Source organism: Lepisosteus oculatus, chromosome 29 (assembly GCF_040954835.1).
Source record: "Lepisosteus oculatus isolate fLepOcu1 chromosome 29, fLepOcu1.hap2, whole genome shotgun sequence".
In the NCBI taxonomy this organism is placed as follows: domain Eukaryota; kingdom Metazoa; phylum Chordata; class Actinopteri; order Semionotiformes; family Lepisosteidae; genus Lepisosteus; species Lepisosteus oculatus.
Window position 1 is genome coordinate 9,489,296 of NC_090724.1, and position 24,559 is coordinate 9,513,854.

Consider the following 24,559-nt stretch of genomic DNA (forward strand, 5'->3'; position numbering starts at 1 on the left):
AACCTGGCTATAGATCATTTAGCCCTGAAGCCAGAACAGCAGGGAGCTGAGGGGCTGAAGGATGTGCAGGTGAAGCTGAGAGGGAGATCACAAGAGGAGAAATTAAAATCTCTCAAGCTGTACCTGTTTGCCAGACCAAACCAAGCGATTAATTTCTGGCACTGTTACAGACAGCAGCCGATTAACCTGTCCTGCAAAGAGTCCAAGTTCAAATCAGGTGAGAGAATCTGAGAATCTCTAGAATCACAATTTCTAGTGGTCACACTAGAGTCTGTTGTATGTCTGTTGTCACCTGTAGCCTGAGTAGTCTTGCTTTGCTAAGACTGCACTGTGGACTGTACTATGGCCAGCAGCCATATCATCCTGCAACTCACAACTGTCAGCCCACTGAAGCTAAGCAGTGTGAGCCTGGTCAGTACCTGGATGAGAGACCTCTTGGGAAAAACTAAGGTTGCTACTGGAAATGGTGTTGGTGGGGCCAGCAGGTGGCGCTCACCCTGTGGTCCATGTGGGTCCTAATGCCCCAGTATATAGTGACAGGGACACTATATTGTAAACAGGCGCCATCCTTGGGAGGAGATGTAAAACCGAGGTAATTAAAAATCCCAGGGCGTTTCTCGAAAAGAGTAGGGGTGTAACCCTGGCGTCCTGGCCAAATTTCCCCCTGGACTTTACCAGTCATGGCCTCCTAATAATCCCCATCTATGAATTGGCTACATTACTCTGCTCTCCTCCCCACTGAGAGCTGGTGTGTGGGGAGCGTTCTGGCGCACTATGGCTGCCGTCGCATCATCCAGGTGGAGCTGCACACTGGTGGGTGTGGAGGGGATCCCCATTACCTGTAAAGTGCTTTAAGTGGAGTGTCCAGAAAAGCGATATATAAGTGTAAGCAATTATTAATTATCATTATTACTAGGCCAGGCACGTTGCTGCCTTTAGCTGTGGGATCCTCAGCAAAATGACAGTTCTCCAAGACACTTGCGCTGAGTGAAGATCATGTTGTAGAAACCACTCTGAGCCCAGCTGCTGTGAGAGGCTCAGGCCTGCGCTCAATGTCCTGAACACTTTCCCCACTGTAACGGATTGGGCATCTTGGAGACAGGAAGAAAGAGGCAGCTTTCATGCTCTTCCTAACAGCTGGAAAATAGTGTAGTGCTCTAATAGAGGGAGCTGGACGACCTGGCTGCTATCTGTCTGAGCTGTGATAATGCCATCCTGCTTCATTTAGCCCCCCCAGCTACCCATCCATCCGCCAGGAAACGCCCTCTGACCCCTGCAGGCAACGCATGCCAATTCCTGTCTGTGATGCTCTATAATTAGCTCTGGCTCATCAATTAAGCTGTCAAGCTAAATGCTATCTCTCTGCTGTACCAGCCAGGCTTGCAAACACTCTCAGGGTACACTCAGGGTATTCCCATCTCTCCTCTCCCCCTCTGTCTCTTTTACCTGTGGTATTCCCTGCAGGCTTCCTAAGTGCTGAGCAGGAGCAGGACCCTTGGGCTACGGGCTGGGGTACAGCTGGGGTACACCGGAGGTACAGCGTGTCTCACACCTCTCTGCTTGCTGACTCTACTGATCAGAGCCTCCAGAGTGTCTCTCTGAGCTCTGGAATCTTGCAGTACGTTTTCCAAGTTCTAGAATCTCTTGATTGCTATCCTGAGGTTTGGAATCTCATGATTGCTTGGTCAAGTTCAGGATTCCTGCACTTGCTTTCCTAAGCTCTGGAATTGTACAGTTCCTATCTGAGTGTCATAATATCAGTGACTACACATGCCTCATGGCATCCGAAAGAATGAGAATCCTGGGGTTTCCTATAAAGACATTCCGTTCTCAAAAATGTTGAGCGCACAGCCATGACTTCGGAAGAGACGCCCCCGTCTGAAAAGGTTTGTGGCAGGAGCCGCACTGACCAAAGACCTGAAGTGTCAGGAGGCAAGAAGCTGTATCTATTTGCTGCTTCTTTTCATCTGCTGTGTCTTGTCTGTTGCTAACAAGCTGATTTGTACTATCAGTCAAGCTGCCTGTCAGAACTGCAGGCTCTCCTGGTCTGACACAACAGCAGGTTGACTCACAAGGAGCAGGGGTTGTGTGGGACACTATACAACCTGACATCCAGCTCTGCAGCCTAATTTATAGCCAAACCATCACTTACCCTTTTTCCAAATTCACTGTCACTACCTGGAACAAACTCGCTGTCACTCACCTCAGGCTGTGGCTGAGCCCGAGCCCTGAACCCAGACCAGACTCGCAATCTCAGAGCCCCCGAGGACGGCAGAGCAAACCTCCTTTCTGCACCCCAGCTGCTCGACGGACCTGCTGCTCGAAACCAGTGAGTAGCATCTGAAACAAGGCTTGCGATGGGCTGGGCAGAAAGCACCAGGGGCAGGAGCCCGCTGCGCCAGGGGGCCACAGTTTTGCGGTTGTGTTTCCCAATGTGCGTCCTGTCAGACGGATCTCTGCAGCGCTCACACTCCCCGCAGGGAGGACTGGGGAGGCGACTCCAGCCTGATATTTATAGAACGCGAGGCCGTTCATCAAAGGCTGCAGCACTTTCCTTAATAAACCTCTCTCTCCAGCACGGTGACCGGTCCCTTGTTTGGGGGGACTGAAAGCTGTGGATTTAGCATGAAATCATTTTCACTGGTTCGTGGAATGTCTGCAATCTTCACTGTCTGAATAGAGCCTCTGGATTCCTAAAATAGACCTTAAGTGAAAACTGTTTCTTCCAATTTAAATTACATTTAAAAAAAAACAGCGATTTTGTTTTGATATGGAAATATTAGAGTGAGCTATTTACAGTGGAGCAGGAATGTGGCAGCAGACCAGAGTTGTCACGGGCAGCCACAGCGCGTGGATCTTCCACCTCGTCTCCGATCTGGCAGGTTGGGATACCAGGGACGTTAGGGTCACAGGTCACTGTTCTGTGTCAAGCACAGGCTGTCTGCCTCCCCAGGCTCACCTGGGGCTCAGGCTGGGGGACGGGTTCAAGGGCTCGTTACTGGTGAGCTGTGTCCAGGAGTGCCCTGACAGATTGGTCAGTGACCCCTGTGACGTCCTGCTGACAGTGACATCATGGAGGGTCACCTAGCAGGGTCAGGGGCGCCTGCCTACACTTCCTCTGTTTCCCCATGTGGATACTCGTGGGTACAGGCTGATACAGGTGGATTCAGATGGATATGTGTGGGTACAGGTGGGCACAGGTGGATACGGGTGGGTACAGATGGATCCAGGTGAGGTGGATACAGATGGATATAGGTGGGTATAGGTGGATTCAGGTGGATACAGGTGGGTACCGATGGATCCGGGTGAGGTGGACAAAGTTGGATACAGGTGGGTACAGGTGGATTCAGGTGGATACAGGTGGGTACAGGTTGGTACAGGTGGGTACAGGTTGGTACAGGTGGGTGCAGGTGAATACAGATGGATTCAGATGGATATAAGTGGGTACAGGTGGATTCAGGTGGATTCAGGTGGGTACAAGTGAATACAGGATTCAGTACCAGCAGAAGAGACCTTAAGACACAATTAGTGATTGCAAATTAGGTGGGTTTCTGATTTTTAAAATGTTTATAAAATAAGAATTATTGTATATGTGTTGAGCTGTGCATCGGATATCTCAGAGCAGGCATGAGCACAGTTTCATCAGCTGACGTCTGGTTCCACAGGTTGGTTTAAAAACAGAGGACAAGGAAAAAAAGGCTGATCTCTAATGCCCATGTGTGACTGAGCATCTCAAAAGTGCCGCTGATCCTTAAATAGCTTTCAGATTTAAGCCCCAGCTTATCAGCCCTCAGCACAAGTAATGAGCAATGATTCCCCTTTGTCTTTTTCTTGGGGAGCACTGACCTCTTCTCAGGCCTGTCATAATAATAACTCCCCCAGCACCCCAGCCCCCCAACTCAGGAAATGGATTGCAGACCGAAGTGTGTCGAATGGGGGTACAGCCCCCGTAACCAGAGCAACTCAAGGCAACGGAGAGCCCAACCAAGTGACAAATGTTACCAAGGCAACAGAGAGACACTTTCTCCTGATAAAGAGCTATAACTTTGAGTGCTATAGAGTACACACACGCACACACACAGACACACACAGACCTTTATTCCAGAGGCCACCACTGCTTGACCACAGAGCTGCAGAAGCCCGTCCAGAATTCCCCTGGAAACATCATCAGGCCTCATAACGGTCTGAAATTCCAAAACCTCTCATCACTATGAAAGGTCCACCAGGAGGAGATGAGCCTCAGCCAGCCATTGAGGGGGGTTAATCTGATCTGTGCGATCAGATTTCAGAGGGTGCGGAGTTTCCAGTCTTCTGTATGATTCACACACAGGGTCCTGGGCCCCAGAAGATCAGGGGGGGCCGATCTCTGTAAAGCACTGGGGAAGGTCATTCTGAGCTCAGAGGGGATCGATGACCAGCCTTAGTCAAACAGGCATGTTTAACACAAACCTGCTGGTACTGACGCTGCTCTGAAAGGAAAAACGGCTCAATTCAGCTCAAGTGCAGGAGCCCTGACTCACCCTGCACACGGACACAGGAAGTGTTTAACTCATTCCTCCCTCTCCCGCAGCTTACAGAGGGACGGACGCAGATTCAGCAGGTCGGATCGGGTCGTTCCAGGTGTGTGCTGGGGGTCCGAGTGGACCGGAGGGCCTCTGGTACCGAACCTCGTCCACGCTCCTGGGCCCCCCCGTCTGCGCTGGGGGGGAAGCCGTGTGTTCTCTGAGTCTCTGAGCCGGCGCTGAGAAGGTTAAGAAAAATAAATCAGGCAAAGAGCCAAGGCAAAAAAAAAAACAAGCATTTCACTTTAGTCCCTTGTTTGCAAAGTAATTGCTTCTCCGAGCCTGTCTGCAATCTCAGTAGATGTATTTTTTTATCGAAACAATCAGGGACTTTGTTATTTCTTTTCTAAATTTAACCAGGGGGGAGAGAGAGAGTAGTGAATTGCGCGCTGTACAGGAACAACGCCTCTCCTGACTGAAGCAGGGTCAGGAACACCACAGCGCCATCGCCCCAGCTTGAGCTCCGAGGGGAGCAGAGCACCTGGCATTTGCCCCGGTGGGCACTTTCCCTCTGGATGGCTTAAGGGATCAGGGAGAGACGAGCGCTCGGGTTTTCTTCTTCTGATGGGGACTGAATTTCCCAGCATCACGCGGTGCAATAGGTCTGCAGTAAGAACAGAAGGAAGGTTGCAAACGAGAGGTCTTTGACCTCTTCCTGCCCGGTGGTTAGTTAATTAAAGGGAAGAAGACTGACAATGAGCTACAAGAAAGGCAACCTTTTTTCCTTCAGCAATGGAGCTCAGGTACACTGTTGCTGCTGCTGGACGGCCCTGCAGAGGGGTCACTGCTCCAAAACTGATCTTGGACCCTGAGCCCCCCTGCTTTGGCCCCAGGGCCCTGTTGTCAGAGAGGGGCAGGGAAGGGCCCCATGCCTGCCTTGCTGCCCCCCAGAGTTCAGACTTGCATCCCTGCAGGAAGGTGTAACAGGACAGAGGCAGGACAGTCCCTCGTCTGCAGAGGAGCTGCTCTGGACACAATCTGGCTCAGATGCTGTTTATGATTCAGTTCCAGACTCCTGGATTCCCATGGATGAAAGATCAACTAACATTAAGCCTGGTAAATGTCATGCACACACACTTCCCTTTACTGCACTCTTAGTATTGACTTTCTATTCCCAGACCATTTTTTCTCCCTTAAAATTAAGCAGACCCATGAACTGCCTTTTAATTCATTTTTTATTCATCCCCCGAGCCATTGCCTTGCTTCTGCACAAGCCCTTCACTACTTCGGCTTACAGCTCCACGGTTTCCATGGCTACATCCCTCGCCCAGCCAATCACAGACGCTACTCCCTTCTGGTGGTCTCACCTCTAGGTGCCCCCCTCAGCCAATCCAAGAACAGGGATTGAGCTCGGCCATCTTCGTGCTCTGCTGGAGCTCTCTTGCAGAACAGGAAGACCTCTCTGTGGTCATCGTGACGGTTTTGATATGTTCAGCTTGGCCAAGCATTAAATAGGAAAATACACAGATCAGAAGAGACACTTCAAGCGAGTTCACTGTTAAATATATGTACTGTGTAAACACCATCCAAAGGAGCTCTGATATCATACTAGGCCTAGCCAGTGGAACAACTATTCAAACAACATTGCAACTCTGCTTTCAGTCTGACTTCCTTGAGTCAATGTGGTTTGAATAGGCTGTTCTGACAGTTATCCTATTAGTAGAGTCCAGAGCCATGTGACTGGGCCGTGTCATTGTACTGGACTCCACAGGGACTAAAAGAGTCCAGAGCCATGTGACTGGGCCGTGTCAGTGTGCTGGACTCCACAGGGACTAGAAGAGTCCAGAGCCCTGTGACTGGGCTGTGTCAGTGTCCTGGACTCCACAGGGACTAGAAGAGTCTAGAGCCCTGTGACTGGGCCGTGTCAGTGTACTCTATGGAGTAATAAAGCTCATTCTCACAATGTGTTGGAGTGCAGGTTGTTGGTGATGAGGAAACATGCTTGTCCACTGGGCAAATTCGCCTGTAGAACTGTCTTTTCTTCCAGCACAATTATATTTAAGACCCTTACAAACCAATAATGATGAGACTTTCAATTAAAACAGATTTTCTCTGGCAGCTGTTACAGTGCAGGTCATAGGAAGCCCATTAACACTGTTCTCCAATTCGTTAGCGAGTGTCACTCGCCAGCGATTAGGCGCTGTGCTCCATGTTTGTGGATGAAAACCTGCATGACCTCTCCTGGACCAATCCCACAGCCTGCTCTTCTGTGTAATGGACACAAACCGAGCACGTGATGGGGTTTGTGTAGGAGTGTAGGCCTCTTTTGATAAGATTTTGTAAAAAAAAAAAATGGTCATGTATTTGGACTGAGACCAGTTTAAATGATAGAAATTTACACAGAGGAGGGGTACATACTCCAATTAATGGGGTACTACCAGGATCAACACTCAGATCACTTGTTCCTAAATTGTATCAGTGATCTAGAGGTTTCCTAGTGTAACAAAATCCCTATCTAGAGAATTGTGTACCGTTTTGGCCATCGATTATAAGCTAGATATTGATGCTCTGCAATCTGTCCAGAGACCCTGGAGGAATGAAACTGCAAGTGGACTGGATTCAAGTACTGAAGGCATCGACACCAGCAGCCCAGTGGACCTCTTCAGAACCGCTGGAGAAACACAAAGCCAAGCACACAAGAGGAAAACTGCAGCACGCCTCAATCTCACTGCTCCAGAGGGACCAGGCTACCCAGGCAGGGCGTCAGAGATGTGGCCATCTGTGGTCAGAGGGCCCAACGGCGTAGGATTCCTCCACCGGCTGCAGGATTTGAAACAGTAACCTTCCAGCCACAGAGCCACTGCCCACCCAAGAGAAGGAGGAAAAACGCTACAGTGTCCAACCAAGCAGGGGAGCACGATCATGCTGTGCTGCACCAGGCCCAAAGGGCTTGAGGAAGGCGTCTTGTCCGGCTGCACAGTGGGGCAGAGATTTGAACCCAGACAGACACGTTATTTCAGAAGGAGGGGCTGTAGGCCGCCTTGCATTCGTGCCGAAGAGCAGGAAATGGCCACTCGGTAGAAGCCACCAACAAAAGAAAGCAGTCCGCAGCACAGGACAGCGACATGGGTTTGCTCTAGACACTTAGAAAAACAGGGCTGTGCCGCCTGTACACTGCAACACTTCTCCGGTTTGTAAAGGTGTGTGCGTGCTGGAAAAAAAAACTCCCAAACATCCGAGCTGAATCTGCACAATGCTTCATTTTTAATTGAGGCAGCGCTCTCAGTAAACATGTGTACAATTACACAATACAATTAGAACAATCAATATCAGGCCACTAGCTCGGGACTTTACAGTATAAAAAGTTGCATGCTCACATCATGCGCCAACAACAGAACCCAGATCAAACACTTCACATCCAACATCTTCAAATACACCGAGCGCCCAGAAAGCACTAATTCCTCCTGCAGGACGAGGAATTCGTTTAGGTGGTTTAATGCGCCAACTTTAATCTGCGCTGCAGAAACATGATCTGCGATGAGAGAAGCAATTTCACTCCTCGCCCGGCCAGACGCTCCCTCTTCCCTTCAGTGGGAGCTACTTTCAGCTTTTAATCGGAGACATTCCTGCCAATCAAAAGCCCCCCCCCCCCCCTCCATGATTAAAGAGCCTCCTGGATGGAATAATTAGAGACCATCTTCGCCTGCCGCTGCACGCTAATGGGAAATTAAACAGAACCAGTCCGGCCGTCCTGGGAACGGTGTCGCTCTTAATGCATTAAACACGCAGCGCAGAGGGACGGGCAGGTACTTTCAACACCACATGCTCCGAGAAAAAAAAATCACTTAATACAGAAACATTCCAGCGCATTAAAATACACTTAATAAGCAAGAACATGCGGGTCTGTAACCTTTTCCCTTCCCCAACTGCAAGGGGAGACCGGCCCTAACCGCCAGCTGCCACTAGTTTCCACTGTAGAGGTACAACAGCTACTGAAGAAGAACACTTGATTCAAGTTTTGTTTATGGATTTGGACTTTGAGTTCTTAACTTTCATGTCCTGCTCCAGAAATAAAACCCTCCCCGCCTTGGGACCACCCAGAGCGCGCGTGTGCTGGCCAGGGCGTTACAGCTTCAGCTTCGCAGACCCGGCCCCCCGCTCGGCTGCGGTCAGAGGAAGGAGAGACCGACGTGTACGGTCTGCAGGAGAGGAGAAATACCCTTACCCTTTATACCGAAGCGCCTGCTGCCGTTTGGACCAGCCCTGGTAGAAACAGGAAACCGTTAAACTCCTTGCTCACATCGCAGCAAGGCCTCAATGTCTAATCAAAGGACCACAGTGGTAGAAATGATCTGCTGGATTTGGGACCTGATGCTACTGGGGTGGCGAGTAGGGGCTACAGGAACAGAGCCCCAGAGGACCCGTCTTGGTTACCGTGTAAATGGAAGTAGGGTAGTGCAGTTTGCCCGCAATGAGCACAGGGGGCAATATGACAGCAGTGCCGACAGCCCACTGACCCCGTGGGGAGGGACAGAGTGAGAAGCAGGCTGGGGGCTCAGCTCTGCAGCAGTGTGTGTGCGTGTGTGAGAATACTTTGTCCAGCACATGTGATGTCAAGGGCCGAGGCCCACCCCACAGCAAGTCAGTACTCTCCCAGCCTCCTCACCTGCTGCTTTAGAGGAGAAAAGCAAAAAGACAGGTCTGAAATAACAGCAGCATACAAGCATTCTGAACTAAGATACACATCCCTCTACTCCACCTCTACAGGAGGTTTTGGCAAGACACAATGAGGCTCCTGGAAATCCTTGTACAACATTTACTCTGTAAGGCTTCTGGGTGTCCTTGTGTGAGAAAGGGCTTCCTGAACTGAAAATCCCAAAAGATCCTGCAAAAACGCAAACCACCAAGTCCGACAGGGGTGCCGCTGGCAGGATGTCAAGCCCACTCCACGCAGGACATTGCTGTGGTTCCCCCTGGGAAAGCCTCACCAGAGGCAGGACGGTCCCCTGGGGGTCCCCACAGGTGCAGAAACAGGGCCTGGCGCTTGCGGCTCTCAAGTCCTCTTTGACGTCAGACCTCTGCAGACCACCGGCCGAGCACGGGCACACGCCGCCCCCATGCCCCACCACCCCGACCTACGCATGCAAGGGGCCGGGTCTGGGACAGCACGCAGGAGCCCTTCAGCCGGGCCAGGCTGGACTGGACTGCTCCAAGCCAGGACCCTCTGGTCTATCTGGTTAAACTGAGGCCACAAGACCATGGTGACATTTAGAGTGCAAATCCTGCAACAGGATGGAACAGGAGAAGCCTGGGTAGCTCCCGAGCCCATGCCTGGAGCACCCGAACCTACAGCAACAAACGTCAACATTTCAGAACTGGACAGACACGGGGGGGACGACAAAGAGGAAATCGAGCAAGGGGGGAGCCAGCCTGGGGGGTCCTAGAGCCCCGAGAGCAGCTTGGCCAGGGGGATCTCCTGCTCGCCCAGCAGGGTGTCCCTCTTCAGGCTGGTGCCCTTGTTGACCACCTTGATCTTGACGGCGAGGTTCTTGATCTGCACGCAGGGCACGGCGTCGAAGAAGAAGTCCTCATTGAAGACGGGGTTGCGGCTGTTCTTGATGATGGTGCTCCTCTGCTTCTGCAGCTTGCCCGGGTTGAGGTACAGCGCCACGCAGCAGTTGATGCTCTTGATGTCGAAGAGCTTGTCGTAGAGGTCCTCCGCCGCGATCACGCGGATCCGCAGGCGGGCGGCGCCGGCGTCGTAGTCGGCGCTGAGCCGCAGGGTACCGCCCTTGTGCAAGGCGAGAGTGTGCTCCCAGTGCAGCCGGTCCTGCGCGTGCAGGTGGTCCAGGCCGCCGGCCATGTGCCCGGCGCCGCCCCCCGTGGGCGGCGGAGGGGTCGGGCAGCGGATCCGGCGCTGCACGTTGGGGCTGGTGTCGGCCGAGCTGCACTCGTCCGTGGAGAGGGAGCTGTGCCGAGCGAAGGTGTGCTTGGCCTTGGCCACCTTGGCCTGCGTCTCGTGGGTGAAGAGCTTGAGCAGCGAGGCGGAGCGGGACAGCAGCGGCGAGCTGAAGGGCGAGGACTCGGCCGAGGAGCAGGTGTCGCTCTCGCCGCCGCTGAAGTAGCGGTAGGGGTTGGCCACCGCCATGTTGAAGTCGGGGGGGTTGAGGTGGTGGCCCTCCCCGTTGGCCTTGCCCGCGGCTTTCTTGCGCTGGGAGCTGGGCGAGGTCACGGGGCTGGTGTGGTCCGTGTGGAAGAGGGACTCCTTGCGCCGCGTGTGCGGGCTCTCCATCAGCGTGGCAAAGCCGTAGGACGTCTGCGTCTTGGGGACATAGGGCAGCGACATGGCCGTCTGGGACTGGGGGTCCGCGTTGGTGTCGAGGTCGCCCGGGTCTCCGGCCACGACCTCGTCCGCCGTCTCGATCTGGATGATGTGGCGGTTGGCGGCCTTGAGCAGGCTCTTGGCGTCTCCCGCCAGCTTGCTGCCCAGCCGCGGGCTGCCCTGCGGCTTCCTGGTGCCGATCGCCTGCTCCGAGCTCGACACCCGCAGGCCAGACTTGGGCTTCACATCGGCTTCGGCCTCCGGGGGGCAGCAGACCAGTTTCGGGGGGATGAAGAAGTCGGGGATCTTGTCAGGTGTCAGGACGTTGCTGTAGACAGGGGCCTTGCCCTGCTTGTCCGCAGCCTCGCCGTGACGCGGGACGTTCCCCTCCACCGAGCCACGGATCTTCTCCAGCAGCCACATGCTCTGGGGCAGGACAGGGGGCGGGTCCCCTAAAGAAAAAAAAGAAACTGCTCTTAAACCTTCACGACCCATCATCCAGAATCCAGAACTAACATCACGGCTGTGCACAGAAAAAACAAGAACACCGTCGGGCTGCGGCTCCTCTAGGCTCAATCGAGGCTGACGTCACAGCCTCAGCGTGTGACGCCATACACACTGTTGCAGCCGGACTACAGACAAGCCATGTTCTTGATAACTGGTGATTTTAATCATGTTTCGCTCTCCTCTACCCTGCCTACTTTTAGTCAGTTTGTTAAATGCCCTACTAGAGATAAGACTTTGGACTTGCTGTATGCTAATGTCAGGAATGCCTACAGCTCCACATCACTCCCCCCCTTGGCAGATCTGACCACAACCCTGTTCACCTCCTATCTCTGTACAAGCCTCTTGTACTACAGCAACCAGTAACCACCAGGACAGTGAGGAGATGGTCAGCTGAGGCTAATGATGCACTGATGGACTGTTTTGAAACAACAGACTGGGAGACACTCTGTGAGCCTTATGGAGACGACATTGATGGTCTTACCCACTGCATCACTGACTACATAAACTTCTGTGTTGACAGTGCAGTGCCCACCAGGAAAGTGCACTGCTTCTCCAATAATAAACCCTGGGTCACCAGGGATCTGAAGGCCATCCTAAATAGGAAAAAGAAGGCTTTCCAGGCAGGTGACAAGGAGGACCCGAAGCGAGCACAGAAAGAGCTGAAGGTGAGAGTTAGGGAGAGCAAGGTGGCTTAAGGGAGGAAAATGGAGGACAGGCTGAGGGAAAGCAATGTGAGAGAAGTGTGGAATGGCATGAGGAAGATCTCCGGATACAAGCTGTCCGGCGGCCAACAGAGTGAGGGAGGCCTGGAGAGGCCAATGAGCTGAATCTTTTCTTCAACAGATTCGATAGAGGGTCCACTGTCCATTCACCTCACAGGCCTTCACCCCAGACACCCTCTTCATGTCCTCAGTCACCCCATCATGTGATCCCTCCTACTCCTACCCCATCTTCCCCTGCCCTCCTAGGCCTATCCATCACAGCTGACCAGGTCAGAAGGGAGTTGAGGAGACTCCATGCAGGAAAGGCAGCGGGTCCTGATGGCGTCAGCTCCAGGGTGCTAAAGATCTGTGCGGACCAATTGGGTTCAGTGCTGCAGTACATCTTCAACCTCAGCCTGAGATTTGAAAAGGTTCCGATGCTCTGGAAGACATCTTGCCTGGTGCCAGTACCCAAAAAGGGGCACCCTAAAGTCTTGAATGACTACAGACCAGTGGCACTTACATCACACCTAATGAAGACTCTGGAAAGGCTTGTACTGGACCACCTCAGAACCCTGGTGAGTACAGCACTGGACCCCCTGCAGTTCGCCTACTGGTCACACCTGGGAGTGGAGGATGTAGTCATCTATCTGCTACACGGAGCTAACTCTCACCCGGAGAAGATGGGGAGCATTGTGAGAGTTATGTTCTTTGACTTCTCCAGTGCCTTTAACACCGCCCATCCACCTGTACTGAGAGATAAGCGAAGGACAGCGCAGGTGGACACTCCCCTGCTGTCCTGGATTATAGACTATCTGACCTGCAGGCCACAGTATGTACGGCTACAGAGCTGTGTGTCCAAACAGATTGTTAGCAGTACTGGGGCTCCACAGGGGACTGTCCTTGCTCCATTCCTGTTCACCTTTTACACCCCTGACTTCAGGTACAACTCTGAGACATGTCATCTGCAGAAGTTTTCGGATGACTCTGCAATTGTGGGGTGTATTAGAGAGGGGAGGGAGGAGGAGGAATATAGGAGCTTGATTACCAATTTCGTGGAGTGGTGTCATCTTAACCATCTCCATCTTAACAGCAGCAAGACCAAAGAAATGATCTTTGACTTTCGAAGGAATAAGTCTCCCCTGTACCCCGTTTCCATCCAGGGTGAGGACATAGAGGGCGTACATTCCTACAAGTACTTAGGGGTACACCTGGATGATAAGCTGGAGTGGTCTGGAAACACTGACACCCTGTACAAGATAGGTCAGAGCCAACTCTATTTTCTTAGGAGACTCAGGTCATTTGGTGTGTGTGGAACACTGCTACACTTTTTTTTTTTTATGAATCAGTGGTGGCGGCAGCCATCTTCTACGCTGTTGTGTGCTGGGGCAGCAGCATCATGATAAAAGATGGAAATAGGCTCAAACTTTTCAAGAAGGCTGGCACTGTGTTGGGGATGAGCCTTGACCCCATGCAGGTGGTGGCTGAGAAGAGAATGCCGACTAAGCTCACAGCCATCATGAACAACACCTCTCATCCGCTTCATGGGACTGTTACTGGGCAGTGGAGCACATTTAGCAATAGACTGCTCCAGCTCCGGTGTTCAAGGGAACGTTTCCACAGGTCTCTCCTCCCGCCGGCTGTCAGGGTGTATAACGCTGCCCTAGGCTAGGACTGTTAGCAGCAGCCATATCACCCTGCAATTCACAACTGGCAGCCCACTGAAGCTCAGCAGGTGTGAGCCTGGTCAGTACCTGGATGGGAGACCTAATGGGGAAAAACTAAGGTTGCTGCTGGAAGAGGTGTTAGTGGGGCCAGCAGGGGGCACTCACCCTGCAGTCCATGTAGGTCCTAATGCCCAGTATAGTGACAGGGACACTATACTGTAAACAGGCGCCGTCCTTCGGATGAGACGTAAAACCGAGGTCCTGACTCTCTGTGGTCAGGAAAAATCCCAGGGCGTTTCTCGAAAAGAGTAGGGGTGTAACCTGGCCAAACTTCCCATTGGCCCTTACCAATCATAGCCTCCCATCTATGAATAGGCTTCATTACTCTGCTCTCCTCCCCACTGAGAGCTGATGTGTGGTGAGCATTCTGGCGCACTATGGCTGCCGTTGCATCATCCAGGTGGGGCTGCACATTGGTGGTGGTGGAGGGGATCCCCATTACCTGAAAAGCGCTTTGAGTGGAGTGTCCAGAAAAGCGCTATATAAATGTAAGCAATTATAATTATTTGCTCTATGGACAGCATGCTTACTCCATTGTACTTTTTGGACAATCAGTCTGCATAAGCCTAGGCACATATTTTTTTTTTACAGTGACCATGACCAGCACATTTTGCACACACCTATGTATTTATATTTATTTGGTTGTCTTTTGTTTTACAACTATTCTGATGTCTGTTTTGCTTGTCTTGGGCTGGACTGCTGTAACACAATTTCCCTACGGGATTAATAAAGTATTATCTATCCAAGATACTGTTACAGCCGAGCTGGAAGAGCAGAGGGAGTAGTCTCGCTAGCATCTCTAGCACCCTGCAGCTCCTAGCTGGCCACCCACTGGAGCCCAGCAGCTGTGAGCCTGGCCAGTAATGGAGGGGAGACTCCTGGGAAAGCTGAGGCTGCTGCTGGAAGAGGTGTTAGTGAGGCCAGCAGGGGGTGCTCACCCTGCAGTCTGTGTGGGTCCTAATGCCCCAGTATAGCAACAAGCAAACTATACTGTAAAAAGGTATCATTTTTCAGATGAGACATAAAACCAAGGTCCCCACTCTCTGTGGTCATTAAAAATCCCAGGGGTGTCTCTCAAAAACAGTAGGGGTGTTACCCCAGTGTCCTGGCTAAATTTTCCCCTGACCTTTACCCATCATGGCCTCCCAATAACCACCCCCCATCTCTGAATTGGCTTCATCACTCTGCTCTCCTCCATGCTGAGAGCTGGTGTGTGGGGAGCGGACTGGTGCATCATCCAGGTGGAGGTGGAGGGGATCCCCATTACCTGTGAAGACCTCTGAGTGTAGTGTCCAGAAAAGTGCCTTAGAAGTGTAAGGAGTCATTATTAATTGGCGCCAATGGGAGAGCAGCTCACCTCCTCTGTCGATGACAATCTATTTTATATTAATGACATGAGACCTAAATGGTCTTCTTATTTGCTCCTTCAAATAAGATCTTAGGAACATTCATTATAAACAAAAAGGTATAAAATCTATTTTTTTCGTCTACCAGGGAGCTGGGTGCAGACACATTAGAATTCAGGGCCACCTCTCACAGACAGAGCAGCAGCAGGCTAACACACAAGCCCCTAGAGAAAGATCTCGAGAGGACCCTGAGGATCCAAACTGCGCACATTACAGAGATCAGCAGGTGCCACATCTACAGGCACAGAAGCAGAAATAAAGTGCAGACCCATCCTCTGGAGGCCCCGCTCAGAGAAAAGGTGCCGGTCTCTGCCCCCCCGTGGCGGGTGGGTGCTGGCAGTGAAGACCAGCTCCTGAGGGGGGGAGAGCTCACCACGTCTGCCCCGCATGGCTGCTCTGGGGGGGGGGGGGGGGGGGGTTGGGGGGCAGGTTGTGTTGCCATGGAGACACGCGTGCACAGAGAGCTCACCAGAGCTGTACTGCAGTGCGGTCGGACAGGAGTCTCCCGTCCTGGAGAGACCATTGTGTAAAACACCAGCACCTGAAGAGCATTAATGGATTATTATTAATGAGCTGGTTACTTGTCAGCTTGGAATAAAGACCTGCAGGAGGGCCACACACCTGCTCTTACACCCCAGGCTCAGACAGGACTCGAGGGTGCAGAGCTGCCCACAGTCTAGATGACCCCTGACCCACTCGCCCAGCTCTTTGTTGGGGTTCAGGACTCTTAGAAACCCTAACCCTTATCTCTGAACAACCCCCGAGCCCAGGGTCCAGGTGAAAGCACAAACCGTTGTGCTCTCGGAAACGCTGGCTGAACCCGACCGAGCCCTGCCTCACTAGCGCTGGGGGCTGACAGTCCTGGAGGAGGAGGAGGATCCTCCGACCGGGCAGAGCGGGAAGGCCGAATTCCCAAGACTGCCCTCCTTAAGGAATTCACCCCGCTGCGGCGAAGGGCACCATCCAAGTTCGCTAATAAACTTCATTTTAGGTGCGAGCGTATTCCATGATCAGGATCTAACACGGACCCGTGTGTGTCCCGGGGGCAACATAAAACTTTTTTTCTGCCGACGACTGTAAAAATAAGTCAAACTCTTGTTTGTATTCTTTACAGCGGGTTCTTGAATTAAGCAAGACGCAATGTCTGCTCTCCACTCTTACCGTGAAGAGATGCATCTTGAGAAGGGCCGTATTGTGGAGGGTGACGGTAAGCGATCGGAAATCCCAGAGACCTTTCAGTGAAAAAGGGTTCCTCCACATTCAAACAGCTTGCTTAGTGCAGGAGTCTAAAAAGGACATCGATCCTCAACTTCACTTTCCGAGAATCCCGGCCATAACCGAGCCGCACGCGCGCCGCGCACGGAAGCCCGAGATCCGGACGTGATCCGAAGGCTAGGGTTCTGCAGCAGACGCGCCTGACCCGGTCCGCTCCTGCGGAGCCACACGGAGCTGGCGGCCGGGCGTCGTCATTGGGAAGGAGAGAGTTCTCTCCGCTCAGCAGTCCCAGTGGACACTGCGTGCGGTCCCGCGACATTCCCCACAGCCCGAAACCCGCTTCGCTTGTTTGCTCATCACGGGACCGACGGGAACCGGCTTCTCGAGTTTTCGGAGTTTTGCGGTGAACGATCCGGTTTGTATCGTTTCTCCTGTCCCTCCTCCAGGATTCCCATCGCACGGAACACGGGCTCGGGTCAGAGCCGCGTTTAACTCGGTTACACACCAGCGACACGTCGCAGGTAACTCGATTGACGCGGGTCGCCTTTACCCGTCTCACAGCAATTACACTGATCGCAAGAAGCGCTCCTGTCGCGTTCTCTTCAGCCATTCACTTGACCTGCCTCTCCGCGGAGGAGATGAGCCAGCAGCGCACAGGTAGCGAGGGGGAACGGAGGGGAGACCGGGGGTTGCAGATGAACCCAGAGATTCTTACCTCACCCATTTTCCTGGGGCTCTGACTAGGCGCACCAGTAACGGACGCCGAAAACACGCTCACAGCGCCTGTATAAAACGGGTGATCAGCGGAGAACTCGGTGATGCTGGATCTGCACCTATAACTGGGGAAAGTAGTTTTCCCTCGTGCAAAATTACGGGACTAAAAAAAATAACTAATCAGACTTCAACACTCCGAAACTTGAGTATTTCAGCGCAATTGAGCCAGAAACAGGACAACTAAACTGGCACCACCCAGAGTCATACCTGAGCCCGAGCTGCTAAACTGTGCGAAGAATCCGCCTTCCGAATCCGGCCAGGTGCGGCGCTTCCAGGTTCGGAACCGGACTCACTGGTCGCGCAGCGGGTGACACGGCTGTTCCAGGGACTTACTGACGAGGCTGCGGTCTCTGCTCACAGGTGTCCGTCCGCGGCTCCCAGCCCAACTCAACTGCCTGCCTGTAGCAGCCGCACACCTGCTGCACCCTTTATATACACCCGCGCCAGACGGTGTTTACTAAACCCAGCCAATGGGAGAGCGAGCCCCACACTTTCTGCTCTACCGTATTACCCCTAGTAGGAGAACTCATCGCAGCATCCCAAATGCACGAACATGGCACACCGAGCAGGGATTTGATTCTCTTCTGTCTGGAAAAGAAAACTGCAAAATATGGAAACGCCGTTGGCCAAAGCAGAAACACAGCAGAGCGTAATGAGATACTTAATAAAGTACGTCATCTCTATTAATACAGGAGCAAAAGTGGTTGCAACTGAAAGAGACCGTTCGTTACACAGATCTTAGGAATCCTGGGATCTTATCTAGCCGTTCTTGCAAGATTTCAAGGAATCGACTCCAAGAGCATGGCTGGGGAATCTGTTCCAGACTCCCGCCCCCCTTTGTGTAAAGAAGTGCTTCCACTTGTGTTCTCGAATCTGTTTCAGGTCTTGGTAATTGACTCCATCCAGGCCTAATCACTATTAAAAAATGCAGAAAGAGTACGATTTAATACACGTCTCAGCTGTGCCAAGCGTACTTTAGGTATCTCGCTTGTCTGATCGAAAATATGAAGCAGGCAGCTCAGAAAGACGCGGGAATCGTCTCCACACTGATCTCGGGTTTAGCCGGAATACGTGCGATCACTCTGGATCATCACTGTCCTGGCGGAGGGAGTTGTGTCCCGCTAGAAGTTGGGTTTTAACAATCGCCCGCTGCCACAACACGTCCGAACCGGCCTTGCTGAAGACCCGGACTCCAGCAGGGCCTGTCCGAACCGGCACAGCGCCACAAGACCGCACCACGGCGCGCCCTCCCAGCAGCGGCGAGCGAGCTGCCGGCGCTCAGGCACGGATTCCCGGAGGAATCCACAGTGCACGACGGAAACACGCAGAGACGGCGAGGCCGTGAATGTACGATCTGAGTGTGTGTGCAGGGGGTGGGGACCCGCGCTCACATTATGACTGTTACAGAGCGCTCAAGTCACGGCGGAAAGTTCTCTCGCCTCGCGTGGAAGAATTTGCTCTGAAGCATAATTGAACGATCAGGCGCCTTTTTCCCATTTTCTCGGCTCTGATTTGACCTACCCCCCGTTACCCTGGAAACTTAAACCACAGCTATGGCAACAAATCGAATCCCGTTTCTTCTCTCCAGATTAAATATAGCAAAAGCGCAGGAGAGGAACGAAGACAGGCAGAGACGCGCCCGGCCATAGCCTGCTCTCCCTCGGTGTAGAAAAGCGCCGTCGTTAACAAACTACACAAATGAAACAGTTCGCAATTATAACACACTGCTTTGACAAATATCATTTCCGGCTTCAAAATGATTTCAGCCGACCCGTTTTTATGTAGATTTCCCCCGCAGGAGCAGTAAATACAAGTTGAAAGGACTCCTGGGTATGGAGATTAACTCTGTTTAAATCGGGACACACAGCTCCCACAGCCCCGCACGGTGTGGCGGCACGCAGGTCCCTTTAAGAGTGACGTCAGCGCAGGTCATGAAACATGGAACAGGTGTCACGCGGCCGCCGCCGTCTCGCTCCGTGAAGCGCTTCTGGTTGCGTCTTTGTCTTGAGCGAACCGTCCTGCTCGTCAGCCAGCGGTTTTGAAGATTCTCGTGTTTATGTACTCTAATTAACTGTGATTAAGGAAGGGTTCCTGAGGCTGTAGCTTGTGTGAGCGCCTGGATTTGGGGGTCACTCTGGGGGCTGAGTGATGCTCTGGAGGCTGCCTCCCTCAGAAGGGTCTCCTGGGCCACTCGGAGTCCAGCCCTTCCGCACCTCAGTCCTGAGGTGTCCTGACGTTCAACACGTTAAACCCCACTTCTGCGTCCTTCAGCACCCCATTGCCTGCACCCACAGCCATCAGCATCGGCAGCGGACTGCAAACCCCAGACGTGCTCTCAAAACTGAAGGACAGGAGAACGGGAGACGAGTCTTGCCCAAAGGGTTGCAGGGGCGTGGAACAAGCTGCCCGGCCACATTGTTAAAGCCGCTATCCAGGTTTCTGTCAGGAAGCAGCGGGGTGAGATCCTGGTTCAGTCACCTACAAACGCCCGGCCCAGCTGGATGGGCCGAATGGCTCCTCTGGTGTCTATGAAAGGCTCCGCACAGCCATCAGAAACAGAGAAGGACAGACTGTTACTTGGAGTTCGACAACGCCAGTGATTCCTTTACCTCTTTGCATTTGTGATGAGCTCCCTGCCAAACCGCGCCTGCTCGGGAACATGCAGTCCTGCGAGCTCAGGCAAGCCTGTTAGGAGGCCGCTGGCTTGTGAAAGCGATCCTGGGGCGTGCACACTCCCTGCCCCCCGGACTCCGCTGGGCTCTGCGCTCCGGTCCCTGAAGGGGCTCAGTCCAGCAGCGCTCGCACAGACTTGTGAAGAACTTTATCGGTCCAGAGAGACTGAAGCTCGTCCCTCTGGCCTGGGGTTGCAGCTGTTTGAGACAGGAACCCCTGCTGGACTGCAGACTTTGCGCCGAAGTGAGAATCAAATTAGCTAAATTAAAAAATCAGTTAAAAGCGTTAAGAGAACAGGTGGCATCCAAGTACGACCTGTACAGCTCAGACCCCTGCCTTCAGTCCTATTGAGTGGCTGCCTGGGCCTCCACCTCACCCCCAGTACCCAGAACCATCTTACTGCCCCCGAAGGGAGAAGGAGCTCTGCACCCGCCACTGGTCAGAGCAGGGGGACAGGGGACAGTGGTCAGAGCAGGGGGAGAGGGGACAGTGGTCAGAGCAGGAGGAGAGAGGACAGTGGTCAGAGCAGGGGGAGAGGGGACAGTGGTCAGAGCAGGGGGAGAGGGGACAGTGGTCAGAGCAGGGGGAGAGGGGACAGTGGTCAGAGCAGGGAGAGGGGACAGTGGTCAGAGCAGGGAGAGGGGACAGTGGTCAGAGAAGGGGGATAGAGGACAGTGGTCAGAGCAGGGAGAGGGGACAGTGGTCAGAGCAGGGGGAGAGGGGACAGTGGTCAGAGCAGGGGGAGAGGGGACAGTGGTCAGAGCAGGAGGAGAGGGGACAGTGGTCAGAGCAGGGGGAGAGCAGAGCAGAGCCTCCTTCAGCTTGGGTGTCATTGACACTAGCAAATCAGACGGGCTCAAAGCTTTTTTCTGCAGGAACATCGCTGTCCTGCTGCTTGCCAGAGAGCCACTGCAGAGGCAGAACACAAAACCACAGAACGGGTTTTCAATTAAAGTTTTTCTTTTTATTTCACGCAAAACAAAAGGCAGGAAATGCTTCTCGGACCTCACCCTGGAGGAGAGTGGAGTCTCCGTTCTGGGATGACCAGGAATGATCCATGAAAACCCATTTGAGGGTCGATTCCACCCACAGGAACGTTCTGGACCGGCCCACAAGTCCGCAGAGCCGCAGGCCGGCCGGGCCGGGCTCCCGCTGACTCCGCACTGCGCTGAGAGCCGTCGGCTCCCGATTCTTTCCATTTCCTTTCAAAGTCAGTTGCCATAGCAACAAGAACTCCCCAGGGACCAAATCTCCCAACATTCGGATGCGGCTGCCGTGAGCAGCACTCCGCTCCTCGCCTGGAGGAGAGCAGGAACGCAAGCCTGTGGGCCCTTCGCCCCTCCGCTTCCCTGACGCTCCCGCCAGCGCCCCCTGCAGGTCCCTGTGGCCCAGGCAGGCTATTTCTTGCCTGGGCCAGCAGCCAAATCACCCTGCAACTCACAACTGGCAGCCCACTGAAGCCCAGCAGATGTGAGCCTGGTCAGTACCTGGATCAGAGACCTCCTGGGAAAAACTAAGATTGCTGCTGGAAGAGGTGTTAGTGGGGCCAGCAGGGGGCGCTCACCCTGTGGTCCATGTGGGTCCTAATGCCCCGGTATAGTGACGGGGACACTAGACTGTAAACAGGCGCCGTCCTTCGGATGAGACTTAAATCCGAGGTCCTGACTTTCTGTGGTCATTAAAAATCCCAGGGTGTTTTTCGAAAAGAGTAGGAGTGTTACCCCAGCGTCCTGGCCAAATTTCCCATTGGCCCTTACCAATCATGGCCCCCTAATAATCCCCATCTATGAACTGGCTTCATTACTCTACTCTCCTCCCCACTGAGAGCTGATGTGTGGTGAGCGTTCTGGCACACTATGGCTGCCGTCGCATCATCCAGGTGGAGCTGCACATTGGTGGTGGTGGAGGGGATCCCCATTACCTGTAAAGCGCTTTGAGGGGAGTGTCCAGAAAAGCGCTATATAAGTATAAGCAATTATTATAATTATGATTATTATTTCTACTGCAATCCCAGCTCCACCAGCCCACATCCCTCTCAGCCTCGAGTTCACCCTGTCCAGACAGCCGCCCTCACACGCAGGCTCCTCCCGAAGCAGGGCAGCGATCCGAAGTGCTCTGGGGCCAAGGCAGGGCAAGTACTACAAATGAAAAATCGATCCCTGAGATGAATAGATACGAAGCCAAACTGAAGTGGGAAAATGACCTGTTGGCTCCCTGCAGGTTCACGATCTGCAGCCACTCAAGGATCAGAGAAAGCCGCATTGAGACCCGTACCTACAACAGGGACACGCTGACCCCTAGTGGTTAAATCACCAACTGCAAAGATTTCATCCTGTGTTACTACAGCCACTGTATGCTCATCTTGAAGGGGGTTAAAAATGCAGAGAAATACATGTACCGCATTGCCGGTGCAACACAGCATCAGCACCTCGCACTAGCAGCTCCAGCTGCTGAGCCACGCCTGGGAGACAGCCAGGCTGCACGGGTTAGAGTCTGCTCCCTTGTGTGCCTGGTGTTGTGCTACACACATTAACGTTACTGACCTGCAGGAGGCTCTCAGCACCCCAGGGCCTCCAGAAGATCATCGCACCCTCCCACCTCCGCCGGGCTACAGCAGCACAGCAAGAGGAACGAGTCTGAACAGAATTCATCCTCCCTCCTCCCTCGGGGAGGGGGGGGGGGCCTGGAGATCTAGCTTCTTTTCCGGTGTGGTGCATTTACACCCAGTTCAACTCAGAATCTACTAACTACACACTAGTGTAGCACTAGTACACTGGTGTAGCACTATCACACTGATATTGAGATCCCAAATGTAAGATTTTATCTGTAATCACAAATTCTATAAGAAATTCTCAACTTGGAAACCAAAAAAAAAAGTCAGACTAAACAAATCAGAACAATAAAATAGGTGAGAGAGACCAAAAACACTGCTGTCGCCTGGATTGATGTTTTAGCGCCACCTACTGGCAGCTGCTCTACTGCCTTGCAGGGTGCACAGCCGCCATACAGCCGCACTCAGCCCACCCCCACAGAGCCAGGCAGAACAATGACACTGCGCAGACAGAACCCGTCCAGATCCGGCTGCTCTAAGGTGTGTGTGCCGTATGGCTTTGATGGTTTAGTTTAGCGGCATCTCACCCCAGATTGTGGAGAAGCTACGAACCAGTACAATGCCACTGAGCATAAAGTACTCGAGATCAGAAATGCATGTTTCTGAACTCCTGGCATTTATACAGCACTTTTTACACCGAAGTGCTTTTCATAGAGAAGGGGATCTACATCTGGAAGATGGAGAAACTGCTGCACCAGGCAAACTACGGGGAACGTTGTTCAGCTCAGACTGTTGAGGAGAGAGTGGAATGTAACCAGGAGACCAGGGCGAACACCCCAACTCCACAAACAGCAACACATTCTTTAATGACCCCCAAGGACCTTCAGGTTAATGTCTCATTTGAAGGACAGTGCAGTGTCCCTGGTTACCGCTGGAAATTGTGGGCCAGAGGGAATGGCGCCACCTACTAGTCCAGCAACCACTTACATCAGCAACCGGACTTTGTTTAGAGTCTCCCATCCCAGCACCGACCAGGCTCAGCCTTGTTTTGGTTTGGAAATCAGGTGACATTAGGTCACAATGAGGCGAAATAAGCTTCAGATGCTGCAGTTGGTCATTCATGACATCACTGAGCTCACCACCTGTTCCAAGCCTGAAGAGACCTTTAACACCTGCTGGAACTCGACTCTCCCCCATCACTATTTACAAAGGCAGGACTGTAGGGGACCAGCCCTACAGGGGAGCCCAGTACAACTGCACCCCAACTAAGATCTTTGCTCGCCCTTTAAACCGAAGAGTCAAGGCTCATGGCCAAGAGGACCAGGGGATCCAGAGGGAGCCCCGAACTGTCACTCACACTGGCTCTGCCCCACAAGAGGGAAGCATCAGGAACTCCTTTCCATCGCCACCACCCCAGCAGCCAGGGGTGACTCCTGGGTACAGATCTCATCACACGCTCTCCTCTCGCACCCCTGACCCTGGACAGACTCCTCGGTTACATACCACTTACAGAGCCCTGGGGACCTCCTGGCACCAGCTGCAGCTACACTGGGCACCCTAACTCTTAGCACATTGGTGGCAGGGTCTAACAGGTGCCCACCGCCCTCTCCTGGAGTCAGGGTCTCCAGCTTCTCATTGCAGCAGAGCTCTGAAGCAATTATGAGTTAACTAATTAAGATTAGGCTTTGTTGGCCATATACAATTTCTTGGATCGGGAATTTATCTTTTCGCAGACCCCAACAACTCAGGGGAGAGCGCGAACGCAGTCCCCCCCTACCAGACATCATGCAGTCGAGATTTCCACATTTGGGGAGTTTGCAGGGGTCAGCACAGCCGGAGTGCCATGGCCGAGCCTCGCCCTGGGGAAACCTCCTTCTTCATCAAGGGGGGCATCTCCCATGCCAATTGGAGGGCTTGTTGGCTCTTCCTAGACCTGATCTCTGTTCTGACCACAGGGGCAGGGACTCACCCCGAGATTCGCTGCCAGCTCAGTGCAGGTAAATCAATTTCCGATTCCCCCCTCCTCCTCACCCTGGCCCACTGGTTTAGCCCCTGCAGGGCCCTCAACTCCACTCCTGGCTCTGCCTGCGCTGTAGACTAAAACACATGATGGATTAGGGTTCGACAGGATCAGGACTGTCTACCCTCCAGCTCCCAGCTGCAGGACAGCAATTCCATTAC

The 24,559-nt window shown here is 53.0% G+C and overlaps 1 protein-coding gene and 1 non-coding gene across 4 annotated transcripts; both read right to left on the reverse strand.

The window, feature by feature from the left end:
- Positions 1-7,743: 7,743 nt before the first annotated feature.
- Positions 7,744-17,629, reverse strand: LOC102689017 (C2 calcium-dependent domain-containing protein 4C). Of its 3 annotated transcripts, none has more exons than XM_015365260.2 (2): positions 17,362-17,570; positions 7,744-11,276 (listed from the first exon to the last, which is right to left on the reverse strand). In XM_015365260.2, exon 2 carries the CDS (start codon positions 11,245-11,247, stop codon positions 9,943-9,945), a length of 1,305 nt encoding a protein of 434 aa, XP_015220746.2. In that variant the 5' UTR covers positions 11,248-11,276; positions 17,362-17,570; the 3' UTR covers positions 7,744-9,942. The 3 variants fall into 3 exon arrangements, 2 of the variants coding, with proteins under 2 accessions (XP_015220746.2, XP_015220747.2); XM_015365261.2 differs by having other exon boundaries at positions 17,488-17,540; XR_001480573.2 differs by lacking the exon at positions 7,744-11,276 and adding an exon at positions 15,602-15,706 and having other exon boundaries at positions 17,362-17,629.
- A 6,494-nt stretch (positions 17,630-24,123) lies between these two features.
- Positions 24,124-24,284, reverse strand: LOC138225598 (U1 spliceosomal RNA). Its single transcript, XR_011184059.1, has one exon. It is a non-coding gene; the product is annotated as a U1 spliceosomal RNA (small nuclear RNA).
- Positions 24,285-24,559: the final 275 nt, after the last annotated feature.

Excerpts from the sequence above, each read along its gene's own strand:
- LOC102689017 (XM_015365260.2), bottom strand. The coding sequence starts at position 11,247 with ATGTGGCTGCTGGAGAAGATCCGTGGCTCGGTGGAGGGGAACGTCCCG.